General features: G+C 29.5%; 1 protein-coding gene across 1 annotated transcript in view; it reads right to left on the bottom strand.

Annotated features, from left to right (window-relative positions):
- snama (something that sticks like glue) overlaps window positions 1–14,927 on the bottom strand; it is a 133,701-nt gene that overhangs the window by 99,936 nt on the left and 18,838 nt on the right. Inside the window, 1 exon segment of the mRNA XM_067286829.1 lies at window positions 6,342–6,872. Within this exon segment, the coding sequence (XP_067142930.1) occupies window positions 6,342–6,507 (166 nt within the window). The 5' untranslated portion in view covers window positions 6,508–6,872.

The following is a 14,927-nucleotide window of genomic DNA, read 5'->3' as shown; positions in this document are numbered from 1 at the left end:
GAGCACATCTTGAAAATCTTTTGTTTCATCATTTGTAAGTTTACTTTTAAAAAGTTTGTTGAATCAGAATGTCTTCATCTGAATCAGAATCTTCTCCATTAGTTTGTAGAGAGCCATCATGTCAAAAACAATTTGTTTGCATCAATACATTTTGCCATGCCAAACGGATGAAGTTTATTGCATCAAAAAGATTTATAGAAAACAATTCTTTGCTATTATCTATAGAAGTTACCATTTTCAATAGTAGAATTTGTCGACAGCTGCTCTTTAAGCTATGCATAACCCCTTGATCTAAAGGCTGTAGTTTTGAACTTATATTGGGCAACAAGAACACTATAGTCTATCGCAAGTTGGTACCTACTGTAAACAAAGATTTTGTCGTATTAATCCATCGGAGATTTTCATTGGTCAAATCACAATTAGAAGTGGCTAGATACGTGTTGACCAGTTAAGCCCCTTTCTCTGCATGTGTTAAAGTAGGTCAGAGTGGTCACAATTTAAAAATTATCGAGATAATAGTTAGAAAAGTTGTTATAGCCTGCTTTAACATTTTTACGTAGCCATTTAAATTATTTCCATCGTTTAAATACAGTTTGCCAAAAATTATTATTAAATATATTTTATTAAGACTTACACAAAGCATATTTATAATTTTGTAGTTGAACAGACTTCAGAATCTTTATCTACACAACTATTTTATTAAATAGATATAAAACAAAACAAATTCTCCGGCAATCCTTAAAAATCATATGCAAACCTCTAAAGGAAAACGTTACTGTAATGTATGAATTTATCTATGTGATATTTATATAATTAAAAACTTTTTTAAATAATTACAGTGTAAACTTACCTTATTAATCATCTGTATCAGAAGATAGTTGCTCAAAGTAATCATTTATATTGCTTTCGTCACTACTTGTGTTCAACTGAATAATCAGTTTTTCTACGACAGTTTCTGAAATCTCATCAAATTCCCACATTCGTTGTTGTTCTTTTTCTATATGTTCAATACATTTTCTCCATCATTCTTCAGTTATTTGTTCGATATATTTGATTTGTTTTATTCATTAAAATTCGCACATCCAACAGTTTGAATGTTGTGTTGTGTGATGTAACCTTTCATATCTGCCCATATCAATTTGATAGGATTTAAATTACAATGACATGGAGGTAAACGTAACACATCAACACCTATTATTTTGGCCATTTCGTCAATAATATATTTAACGTATTTATGTTTTACAATTTATCTTTTTTAACAATATCCAAAAGTTCTATTTTTAACATTTTGTCATTATGACAAAACCTATTTTTTCCAACTACAATTAGGAACCTTCTCAATTTTAGCTGAGTGATATGGAGCATTGTCCATGACCACAGCAGCATTACTTTCTAATTTTGATAATATTTTTCAAACCATTTTTTGAAATTATTGCCATCCATTTCTTTGTGGTAATATTTTGTTGACTTTGATTCAAATTCATATTGATCACCATTAAGAAAACCTGTATTGCTGTCTATATGAAAAAGAACTATTCATTTTCCCTTTCCAGAAGGATTTTTTAATCCAGTAGATTGTCCAGACATAAAAGCTTTGCAAGATGACGTAATTGAACAATCCTTCCATACTTTATTCTTGGTATGGCCCACATTAATCCACGTTTCATCCAAATAGTAAATCTTACAGCCTAAAGAATGCATTTATCTTATTTTTCGTAGATATTGTCTTCGCCATAAAATGATACAGTCTCTTTCAATTAATCTACTATTTCTATTACAGTTTGTATATTTAAAATTAAGTAATTTTAACAAATTATATATCGTGGATCGAGTAAAGTCTGGTAAATCTGGATCATCATTAACAGCCTGTAATACCTTATCTACCGTAGGTAATTCATTTAAAAAATAAAAATTGTGTACTTTACCTCTAATGGCACATTCTCTGAATTCGTCGTATTTGTCAACAAGTTGAGAATGCTTACGGGTTTTTAAAAGTGTTATTTACCATTAGTAAAATATTCTTTGCGAATTCTGTAAATGCTCCTTTCTGATATCTCTGTTGTCTTTGCTACCATTTTCACTATATCCTTCACAGACTTCTGGATTCATTTCAGTTAGAGAATTAAACAAATTTAATACTATTTGTTTATCCGAGCTCCTCAACGATTTTCCTTGTTGATGTTTAATGGTATTTACATTCAAGTTTTCCATTTTTGTAATTCGACAACAAACAGTTTGAAATAATAATAGTTATTGTAATGAATGGAAAACGAAACCAAGACATTATAGTGCGCATGACTGGAAAAAGTTTATTTTTAATGATTCACAATGTGCAAATATTCATTAAAATAATAATTCAACAAATATGAAGTAATTATATTTATAATCATTGCTAAGTGACTAGTATTTCATTAATGATTTTATAAATAATGAGCAACTATTTTCTATGGACAAATGAGATGCAATGCAGTTTCTAATTGATGGATGTTGGTTTAAGCCAATAAACAAAGGGAGGTGTGTCTTAGTTTGTTTACAGTATGTGCCAAGTTAGGATAAATAGACTATAGTGTCATGCAATGTCTATTCTTGATGTCAAGATGCACTGGGCAGTTGTCAATCAATAATAAAACTTGTTTCTTCATCCCATTCCCACAGTTTGCCACAGAAAATGTTAGAGATCATCCAAGCTCTTTAGTTAGATTCGTAGTTTACCAGTAGCCATGGATTTTTGAAACATCTTAGATTTTTTGATTTCTAATAATTTTCTCTTTTCTGTTCCCATCAGATTTGCTGCTAGTAGAATAGTAATTCTTATTTCAGATAACTTTCCTCTTGCACAGTTTTCTCATTTTAATTTCAGCACCCTATTTGGTGTAAGCTTATAAAAAAGACTTGTTTCATCTGCATTAAAAATATTATAATCTTGGAAACTCTAATTTTTGGCCACTTATTTTGCAACCAGTCTTCTATCATGTCCATATTTATTGCAGCTGCTTCTCTAACAATTTTTCAGCTTCCAATACTATGTCTTCTATTAAATCTCTCAATCCAATTTCTACTGCATTTAAACTCTATACTCTTTTCCAATTTGCTTCCCAACTCTTCTACTTTTGACAGTAATATAGCACCACTAATAGTAATGTTTTTAAGTCTCTATTGAGAAAACCATTTTAATGATGATTGATCAAATTTGTCATGAGCAGGTTTTCTAAGCATTTTAGTATTTCAATTATCACATTCAAAACTAGTAAGTATTTTGTCTTTTTCCTTCCAAATGGTAGCAACTGTCAATTTAGTTATATTCACTTCTTTACATAATTTGTTTTGCTTTACACTGCTTTCAAACTTTTTAATAATTTCATATCTAGTCTGTAAAGTAAATGGCTTAAGATTCTGTTTACACTGATTAGCACTTAGTCATCATATTTCACAGAGATGTATGCACAGTACTTCATAATTCCTACTTAGCGAATGGCAAGAGTTGATATGCCTGAAGATTACACAGTTATTCTTTATAACCAACAGCCATGAACCGAATTTTTCTAACCAATAACAGTATAAATTTTAAATTTTGTGATGGTCTGGTTCTCAAATTTGAAATACTGTATTTACAGTTGAAATTTTCTAGCCAATGAAAAGCACACTTTCAATTTTCAAACTTTCAATGGGAGGGAAATTGAACAAAATCATTTAACTGTTAATAACAGATGATAAATAACATTTAAAATTTAAATTACAGAACTAACAAATGAAAATTCTTGACAGTGTAAATTTTTAAAGTCATTGTTAATAAGCCAGTAGATAAAACTAAGACAATACCTTAGTGAAGAAAGAAAACTAGTAGAGAGGGTATAAAAATTTAGATTTGTAATAAAAAAAATTACATTCTATTATATTAAATTACAGTCAAACCTGTTTTTATGCGGTCTTTTTTAACGCGATTTTTTATTTGTGCAGTTTTTTTGTGTGATTTTTTATTTGTGCGATATAGTTGGAGACTAGTCTCATGCGTTTTGTCATGTCTCACGTTGACTTATTATAGCTAAATAAACTTATTATAGCATAAATGAACTTATTATAGTAATATTATTGCATGAATATGCGAAAAATGAAATAATTTATTTTTTAAGTCAACAAAACACCACCTGGACAAAAATATGTAAAACAGACGATAGACAAGACGATGCAGTCAAGTGCTGACATCTGTTGTCAATAAATTCTGTCTGTTTTAATTACGTTAATTAAACCTTCAAAGTGCTTTCACATTCCTGGACCATTAAGATAAGATTCATTTCAAAGTGTAAATTGAAGGTAAATGTACTGTATTATTTTTTCTATTTAGATATAAAATTTTAGGATTTTTATTTTATGTTTAGACATAATCCCTGAATTCAAACGAACATCAAACAAAAAAACTGGAGGAATGTACTTCATCTAACATAACCTTAATTGTTCCAGTTAATCACGTTCATACTTGTTCAAACGTTTTCGACCCAACACTGGGTCATCTTCAGGCAATCGTTGTAATAAAATAAACCAACGTGCGGAATTGGAACGTTCAAATCGAATCCAGTCCGATTCAAATTACTATCAAACCATTTGATAGTAATTTGAATCAAACTGGATTCAATTTGGAGGCATTTTTATTCATGAAATAAAGCTAAAAAGGTAACAAAAAGAGAGGCATTGTTTTAAGAGTCAAGAACAGATTAATCCATTTTATATTGTTTCATATGGAAAAATTTGTTTCAGTAATAGAACAAATTGGATTTCAAACTTTTAGGAATGAATTAATTTTGAAAACAGAGTTTTGATTGATTTGACAAAGTATTGTGTACATTCATCACATCGTATAACATGCTCCTTGCGAGTCCTAAATTTTTCCACTACCAAAATATTTACTTCATTGTGAATCCTTTCTAACAGCTCAGCCTTATGCAATATTACTATATTCTTATCCAAGGTGGTGATTGGGAGATAATACAATGTACCACAATACTGAATGTGCTTATATTCTTGAATTTATTCTCTTAAGTATTTCAAAGTAGCTCCCACAGATTCTGATAACTCATCCACAGTTTGGATATGATAAAATTGATAGAATTCATACTGGAGAAAATCTCATTAATAGAAAAATCAAGAGTTTCCACAAGGAGCTTGTCTCAATGGAATCAATATGCATTAGGCTATGTCACTAGAGAATGTAGAAATGGCTTGCATATATAAATTAGTAATTTCTAGTTTCCATATTTGAGGCTTAGATTTAGTTTTTTCTTAGCATTTTATTTGCCACGATGCTTTTTTTTTATTTCATAATGTTAATTCTTTGAAGTTATTGGTGTATTATGTAAGCTTTATCTCTATAACTATGGTATTTGGTTGAAATTCAAATTCTAGATACATAAAGCTGGCTTATTAGCCAAAAATGTTAGCATTTTTGGTTTTATCCTTAACTTCACAAGCAGTTTTGTTTCCTTCAAATATATTTGTTGTGAAGTATGCATATTATTTAATTATATTTTTATAAATTTATGAGCTAGATTAAAAAATTAAATATTGAATGTAATTTAACAGAATATAAGAAAAACACTATTTTTATGTTATAATGCAATTTACTACAACAGTAAACGCTTCAAAACATTATACAAATACCAATAACTACTTTAATTAAAGAATAGAAAATAAAAACAAACATTTTTGGCTAATTTGCCATTTTTAGACTCAACATAAAAAAATTTAACTGCAAGTTATATTTTTTTGTCAAGTATAAAAATGTTTGTTTTGAATAAATGTTTGCTTATTTATATTATCTGAATTCACAAAAGTTGGAACTGTTGATCAAAAATAAAAACATGCCAATTGTACTCACTTCAATACACAAATTTTAATGTAAACACAAACATTTTCAGTCACATTTAGTTGATTTATAGAATGGCTCTCTTATCTGATAAAGGCTCCTAAATGTAGCCAAAAAATGTTTGTGCTTACATTAAAATTTGTCTGCTGGAGTCAAGTATGATTAGTGTGTTTTTGCTTTTTTATTTTGTGTTCTTCAATTAAAGCAGTTATTTGCATGTATTAAATATAATGTACTGTACATTTTGAAATTAAATATAATTATTTTCATTTAAAAGGTGAGATCAGTATTCAACTATATGTGTTATTAAACATTTTAAGTTTTAATGTCAAAATATGAAAAAAATAATCATGTCATCATATGTAATGATCACATGATTAAACATATATCAGTACAAATTCTTAAAATTATGAAATATAATGTTAAAATCAAATGTAAAGTTTCCATAATACTGTCATTTGTAAATAATTTAGATATATCTTACCTTCCTTTGTCTGAGCATTTGTTATTTGAAGATCAAAATCTGCACTTTTTCCAATTTTCTTTTGTTGCATAATAGATTTTTTCAGATCAGCAACAGATATATGTAGCCCGTCAAAAGTTACAGTATCAAAGTCCAAGCTACTCTTGAATTTATAATGAACAGACATTTCTATATCTTTTTTAAATGATCAGGTTTGTATCATTAACTATTCATATCTCATTAAAACAATCTGAAATGTTTCTAGATTTCTGAATTGTTACAAAATATTTTGGGAAAACTGGAATTTCTATTTAAACAATATCTTTTAAAAACTGAGATACTTTTGGAAGTTACAATTTGTATTAAAGTATATCAAAAGTATAAAATATATCTTTAATAATAAGCTAAAGATAATAATGAATCACTTTCATTATGAAAATATTGAAAATTTTTATTAAAAAAAAATTACAACTGATTATACAATTCTGAAGTATTTAAATACGGCATATTTTCTATATTTTATTTGAAGTTATTTATAATAAGAATGCAAACCTGAAAACAAAAAAGAAAAATAACAAAAATTAGAAATGTTTTCTAAATTATATTTTAATTTATTTAAAATTTTACAAATTAAAAAATTTCAAATTATATGAATTTCATAAAGAAATATATTTTAACAAAACATAATACAATAGATTCTCTAAAATCTAAGATACAAGAATGATTTATATAGTGTAAGTATATGCCTAGTAATTAGTAATTAAGTGTAATGTATGTCTAGTAATTAGTATAAGCTATTCAGTATTTATGAATTTAACGTCGTCTGACACTAATATATGTTACTCAGTATAATTTTACATTTATTTTTCACTATGAATTATTTGGATTTTCTTAAAATTATTTCTTCAAATGTGGTTGAAATGATGATAAAATAAACTTAAAACAACATTATTAATAGCATTGGCTAATATTTTATCTTTTTTAAAAATTATAACTTAAATACTAATGTTTTATATTCAAACGATCCAGTAAGAAAATATATCTTATTAGAATATTTGAAAGAACCATAGTAACTAAGAACAGTTAAGAAACATTAAATGATAACTTTAAAAATCTAGCAAAGTAAATATAGTGTAAAGTTCATACATTATTTCTCCTATTTGATATTTTAAATCAAAACATCTTTCTGTTTAAAGAAAAATAATTATAATTACAAAATAATAAAAAAATAAAAGAAGTTTTTTGAAACTAAGTTTTTGTTCTTAAAGAAGCAACAACAATAATTTAAAATTAAGATAAAATAAAACTGATAAAAGTGATCAACTGTATTTATCTGAAAATTTTATCATTTAAATTGAATTTAAAAAACAAAACAATATTAAACACTATTGTGACAATGACAGCTGAGAATGAACTAGAACAGACAGGAATAACACTACAGGCTGATGCAACAAATGAGGGACATATATCATAAGCCACTTACATTCCTTAAGTGAAATGATTTGATTAGATCAACGGTTCAACCCTTTTTCATTAGCATACTCTCGTGGCATTTCCAACTTCCCAACGAGCAACACATGCACGAATCTCGCACTGCCTGTTTGTAGAGCGTGTTGCCATTTTGAATTTTATTTTGACATTGTTCTTGGTCCCGAGTACCTACAAAGTCTGGTTTTTTTCTTATTCATGCATGATTTGAGCACCTAATACTCTGAGCCAAATTGCAACTTCTGACATGTACTCCTTCATACCTCTAAACTGGTAACACAGCAGGCAGTATGATTTTATAAACAAGACATAGTCTTGTCAATAAAAATAAAAATACTGAATAAATAATGAAAAAAAAATACTGCTTATAGAGAAAAATCTGGAGAAACTAGCAATATCCTTTTCCTTGCTAACAATAAAAAATACTTTTATAAACAAAAAAAATGCTTTTTTCAAAGAATATGTGGGGATATTGTTGAGAGATGATAATAACAACAACACACCCCACCATCAAAAGACCATAGCATAAATCACTAATCACGCATAATGGTATCCCCACTATCATTGACCGACTGCACAACATTTATTCATCTGTTGCATTATACAATCAGCAGCATAAGTTTTTATTTCTATTTTTGCATTTTGAAATGTATAATAAAGTTTGTGATTTTACAAGGAACATTTTTTACCTAATAATTTTTTATTGTTATTAATTTGTGATACATAGTTATTATGGCAGAAAAAATAATACATTAACTTTTTTCTGTACTCCTAAACAACCTATCGCGTACCCCGGGTTGGAAATCACTGAATTAGATGATAATTCAAAACTCAGCAATCTAATGTCCCCAAACATATATTTTAATACTTTAACAAATTGTTTTTATAATACGACAAAAGAAAAATGTTTTTAAACATTTTCAATACAAATACAGTAGAGAGTCATTAATCCGAACGATTTTCAGTCGGACTGTGTCGTGCTGAATCGAACGTTTTTGATACTAGATTTACTTCTAAAATGTAATTTTCATGTTTTTATATTCTTCAATATATTTATTTTGTTTGTACAAAATAAAGAAATAATTTTTAACGATACGATAGCCTCGATTATTATTATAAAAATTTTTGTTAGGCTTAAAATCGACGAAAATTCAGCACAAAGCGACATGCAACGGAGAAAAATTTGAACATCGAACAGGTTAATATATTTTTTCGTATATAATCAGTTATCCAAACAAATCACTAATCCGAACAACCCCAGTCCTCAATTGATTTGGATTAACAACTCTCTACTGTAGTTATAAATAAAAAATGAAGATATTTGGAATTTTTTTAGTAACACACATTTTGTAAGAATTAATTAACTCTGCCTGGGTAAAAGAGAAAGATTGGTGTTAGGAAGGGAATCCAGCTAAAAAAAATAATAATAAAGTAAAAGTTCTCACAGATGCAAATACAATGGAATGAAGAAACTAGAGTTACAATATAACTGTAAGCAACATATATGAGTTTTGCTGGCTCCTGTAGAAAATGAACAAGAGTTATCTTATCAAGAGCATTCATGACTAATGAAATTAGCTCAAGACATGAGTAGGAAATGGTACATATTAAGATGGGTACACTAAATTTAGACTATGACTAAAACTAGAGAAGTGGTTGGCATGGTAAAAACAACAAATTAGCAATTTTCTGTATACAGGAAACAAATGAAAATTGGCTGGAGAGGAATACAAATTGTACTTCTGTGTTAATGAAAAAGAAAATGGTGTCATAGTAAAACAAGTAGAAAACACACACATTAGAAATAGACAATTTAATTATACAGTTTGACCTAAGATAGATAGTTGTATTTAAAATGCTATTAGTGCCACCCTCTAAGTTTGTAGTGATAGAGAGCAAAGATAACTTCTGGGCAGAAACAAACTCCATAATACAAGACATTCCTACCAATAAAAGGCTATTTGTGTGATGTGACTTGAACACACATGTGAGTGAATATAACACTGCAACTGAGTGCACAAGGCAAATATGGTGCAAGTCTGAGAAACAAAAAGAATGCAAGAAATATGAACTTTTCCAGTGACTATAAATCTAGTCATACTAAACCTCTTCCAAAAGAAGACAAAACCAACCTATCATCTACACCAGGAGTCACCAAACTTTTTTCACAGTGGGCCAGATAACAGAGAATGATGAATGGGCCACACAACCATTTTGTTCAATATAGTATACTGAATACACAAAATATAGATTTAATTACACAAACACGATTGCTGCAGCAAGCTCATAATCACTTTTCTTAGAAACTTCATTGCAGGTACTTACACAAAAAGCACTTCGATATCCAAAGTCACAAAAAGTCGCCAAAGTTTTCATTTCAGATTTTCCTAAAAATTATATTACTGTCAAATGCAAAAATCAGATTGGACCAATTTTGGCATTTTTACTTACACTTAATTTAATTTTCTCTATATGATAAGTTCATTTACAATCTATGATATTTTCATTTAAATAATTATATTCTCGCTCATTTGTGGCACAGTGTGGAAGCGGACTGGATGAAATGACTTCACGGGCCAGATCTGACCTGTGTAGTTTGGTGACCCAATCTACACGCATGGCAAAAAAAAGATCCCGAAATGATGGCAATTGAGTAAAGACAAGAGTAGGGTTTCTAACTGATATTGGAAAGATAGAGTAGATGTACCAGTTTTGGCCAGAAAACAAATTAACTTAAAAATATAATCACAAATGAAACAAACTTTTATTGTTAACTGTTCACACAGTTAACAATAAAAGTTTGTTTCATTGGACAGATTTGAATGTGTGGTGATTATATTTTTAAGTTAAATTTGTTTTCTGGCCAGAACTGGTACATCTACCCTATTTAATGAAAAATATCTGTAGAACTGAAACAACTTAGGTAAGATTCCAGTTTTGTGAATTGCTGTTGCAATCTCTATTTAATAAAAATGGTCAGGACAGTAATTGTAAATTAAACAAAAATTGAGACTATACAATAAGAAGTCTTCTTTTGTCTTTCTCACACCTCAGGAAATAACAATCTTACAACAGAGTCAACCTTTTATTAGAGACTGCTCATTAACCTCACTATGCCATCATGATCAGAGGAAATTTTTATAACATTTTGCACAGACAAACAACCTCTAATAAAAGGCTGACTCTACTATAAGACTTATTTCCTGTGTGTGAGAAAGGACAGAAAACACACTAACCTTATGTTTTTCCTAGTAGGATAAAAAAATGAACACAAATGTGAGAAAGTTAAGATAAAACAAACACTTCTGTTTACTCCTAAGACCTGTTTTAGGTTGATAAAATTGCTTCAATTTTTGAAAAATGGAATGCACTGATAATAAAAAAATTTATATAAATTTGAATTTTAACTAATGGGAGGCCTCTACTTTTATTTACTGCAATAAGTCTTCTGTAACAATGTTTCATATTATGTATCATTTATCAACCTGAAGCAGGTCTTAGAAGTAAACCAAAAGCATTTGCTTTATCTTAATTTTCTCACATTTCTGTTAATTTTCCCATCCTGCTGGGAAAAACATAAGGTTAGTATGCTTTCTTTATAATTACCTTCTTGGTTTTCTGGAAGATTGGAACATTTAGGAGAAAGGACAAAAAAACTTTTTATTGTATATTCTCAATTTTAGTTTAATTGGAATCTGTGTTGGATCAAACTAGCAGTAAAAGCAAAGCAGATATAGAAATATGATAGTGATCCAAATGAGAAGTTCCAACACTAGGCAAAGACTAAAAAATGCAGCCAAGTATTGGGACTTAGATCAGACCAATGCTAAGAGAAAAGAATGTAAAACAGCAAAAAAATTAAAAAAGAGCTGTAGAAAAAGCATTCTGAAATGTATGTTTTAAAAATGAAGATGCAAAACAAAGGAAGAATAGAGATGTTTACAATGTCACAATGATCAGGTTTAGCAACAGGACTCTGATGAGCAGATGATAAATTCTTAACAGGTGAAGAACATTGCATTTGCAAACCTTTTAAACAAGACAGAGTAAGAAGACATCAATTGGGAGCATTCAAGGCAGAAAATTGAAGACAAGAGAATGACTGACAAAAAAAACTAAGGTGAAGGTGAAGATTAATTCTGTGTAGAAAAGGATGAAGAATGATAAGGTTTTGAATCCCGATGACATCCTAATAGAATCAAGAAAATGTATGGATAATAGACTGCTGACAAACATTTAACACAATATTAGGAATAGAGAGTGAGTGCTGAGTATATTAGTTTCCATATATAATAGTATCTTGTATTCATTTCAGAAGGCATTCAAGTATTGAACAAATTTTTCCCAAAAGAAATAATGTAAATAAGCAAATATTTATCGTGACATTGTCACAACACCAGGCTGCAATTTTTAATCATATCTTTAATTTATTTAATTTAAAATATATGCTCTCCACCTCAAATTAGTAGTGTCTTGCCGCTGTACATCATACTTTTCCTGTCAGTAAGAGTCATGCCAGTCATCAATCTAACTCCTTCCAAGAGAAAATTTTTAAATTGAAGTAGCATGACTTTTGGTTTGTGTCAGAAGTTTGTATAAAGTTAATCAGAGCCTTGTGCCCCTAAGTTTTCCATATCTGGTCTCGGCTTTCATCTATCTAACTCCATTCTCAAGATTAAGGACAGACAGCAGCAGCAACAGTGGAATTTATAGGTCTACAATTTTTTAAATTGCAACCCAATTAATTATCAGCCTAGAACTTGGCTAATTATAAAAATATTATGTAATTTGGACTAAAGTTAGGCAGTTACTCACTTGATAAAAATAAATTATTTTGGAAGAAAGATTCATCTGGGACAAGATTCCAACCCACTACTTCTGTTTACAATGCAGATGCATTGACAGGTCTAGGCAATGTAATTGATATGATTTGTTTTCAAATAAGGGGGAAAAAGTTCTAAAAGGCAAGTGCTTTCAGTTTGACAAAATGCTTAATCCAACACTGCATTTCAGTCTTTCAAAAAATAGGTTTCTGAACACATTCAACATATTGATGTAGTAATGATAGAAGTGCATATTATCAACAGAAAATAGAAATATTTTGAAAAGGTATACCTTCAGAAAATAAAAATCAAAATTAAGTAAGTTCTAGCAATATTCCACAAATTAAAGTACCATCTCAGGATGCCATAAAATAGTACTGAGCAGCACAATTAACACTTCTTACATGTACAGTATTACTAAGTATACAAAGTGCAATAACTCTACATTGATATAGTAGTAGGGAATCTGCAAGGAAAAACTAAAGTTCAGGTGCCAATATTAAAGAAACATTAAAAAACACTGGTTTAGTGACATCAGCTGTATTATACATTATCATGTTTTTACAATTTATATAATGTAGAAAAACAAGGCAGCACTCATTAAGTTTACCATCATTAGAAACACAGGATATTAATAATGAAATAACTCCAAATTTTCCTTCAATTTTTCAGGTATATTTTTTTTAGTAGAGTCATTATGGATAAATATGAGACAGTCTGAAAAATTAAAAAATATGGGACAGTTGTGAAATTTGACTTAATCTGTCTGATCTGTCCTGTACTAATACAATATTAAGTTTATTTAGTGCTTTTTAACACACAACTTTTCTTATAAAATGACTATGGTTTCATTGAATCTTTTTAACTTTTTTAAGAAACACTACAAAAATAGGTGAAAAACTTTTCTGTCAGTTCACTAACTTTCGCTCTGTATATGTCTGCAAAAGACATTGATATTTAATTAGAAATTTGTATATAGTATATAAATGCACCTTTCAGCTGCTAGTTGTTTTTATTGCATATATCTTTTGTCTGCATTTTGTGCATTTCAAATGAGATAGAAAATGAGACACCAGGGGCCGTATTCTGGTCACCGTCTCTGGTCTCTTGTCTCTCACAAGCCAGTTGCTGATTGGCTAATCCAAATGATTAGCCAATCAGCAACCAGCTTGTGAGAGACGAGAGACCAGAGACAGCGACCAGAATACAGCTCCAGATTTTTATTTACCAGTCATTAATTTTCATGAAACTTTTATTTAAGTTCAGCCTGTTAATATTTTTGAAATGTATTAAGTCTACACCTAATTTAACCATAATGTTAATACACAGAAAATAGCAGAGCTATAGTTTTATTTACTTCATTATTTTTATACCATGCTAATTAAATAAACAAGTTAAACAGCAAGGCCAATTTTGGGACAAGACTATGTCCCGGAGACTCACTACTAAGTGGGATCACTTCGACGCTCATGGAGGGTCTCATCCTCATTCTTCAATCTTCTTTGGTATTGCTGGTTTTGAACACAATCGTTCAAACTTCTCCGGCCACAACCACAAGGTCGTCCACAATGCATTTTCGGTGAAATTAACCTACCCAATGTCAAAATTTCTCTGTTGTGCGCCACCCTGGGTTGAATTTTTGTCAATGCTTAACAAAAATTTCCCGGTTTTGAAAAAAATAACTGTGGCTATTGTATCGTCCGAAATTATTTTCTTTTTTTTTTGCACAAACTAAAATATATTAATAAATGTAAAAACAAAAAAAAATTATATTTTGAAAGTTAGTTTTAATATAAAATTGCAACAACTAGCACCATCTAGTTTCAAAAATGTTCCGATACTAAAATGATATATCTCGGGTCAATTGTTCAAGGTCAGCAGATTGCAACCAGAGAGATGTCAGGAACAACACGGGACAGGTAAATGGCTTTTTTCAAAGATTCGTTTGTCAAAATTCAATTTTGCAGTGTTTTCATTTTGAACTTTCCAACGAGCAACGCATGCGCAAATCTTGCACTAGTGCCTGTTTGTAGAGAGTGTGTCGTCATTTTGTATTTTATTTTGACTCTGTTCTCAGTCCTGAGTACCTGCAAGTCTGATTTTTTTATGTGCAATGATTCAGGCACCAAATACTCTGTGCCAGATTCAACTCCCGACATGTACTCCTTCATATCTTTAAGGAGTCCAGCCATTGACAGCAGAGCGATTTTATAAACAAGACATAGGTCAGGAACACACATGCATAAATTTGGTGTAAAATTCTAGCATAAAACAGAAAGCATAAAAATGTTTCTGA

The sequence above is a fragment of the Centruroides vittatus genome, unplaced genomic scaffold (assembly GCF_030686945.1).
Source record: "Centruroides vittatus isolate TY-2023 unplaced genomic scaffold, ASM3068694v2 scaffold_386, whole genome shotgun sequence".
NCBI lineage: Eukaryota > Metazoa > Arthropoda > Arachnida > Scorpiones > Buthidae > Centruroides > Centruroides vittatus.
Note: the sequence above shows the minus strand (reverse complement) of the source record. Positions and strands in the feature narration are given on the sequence as shown.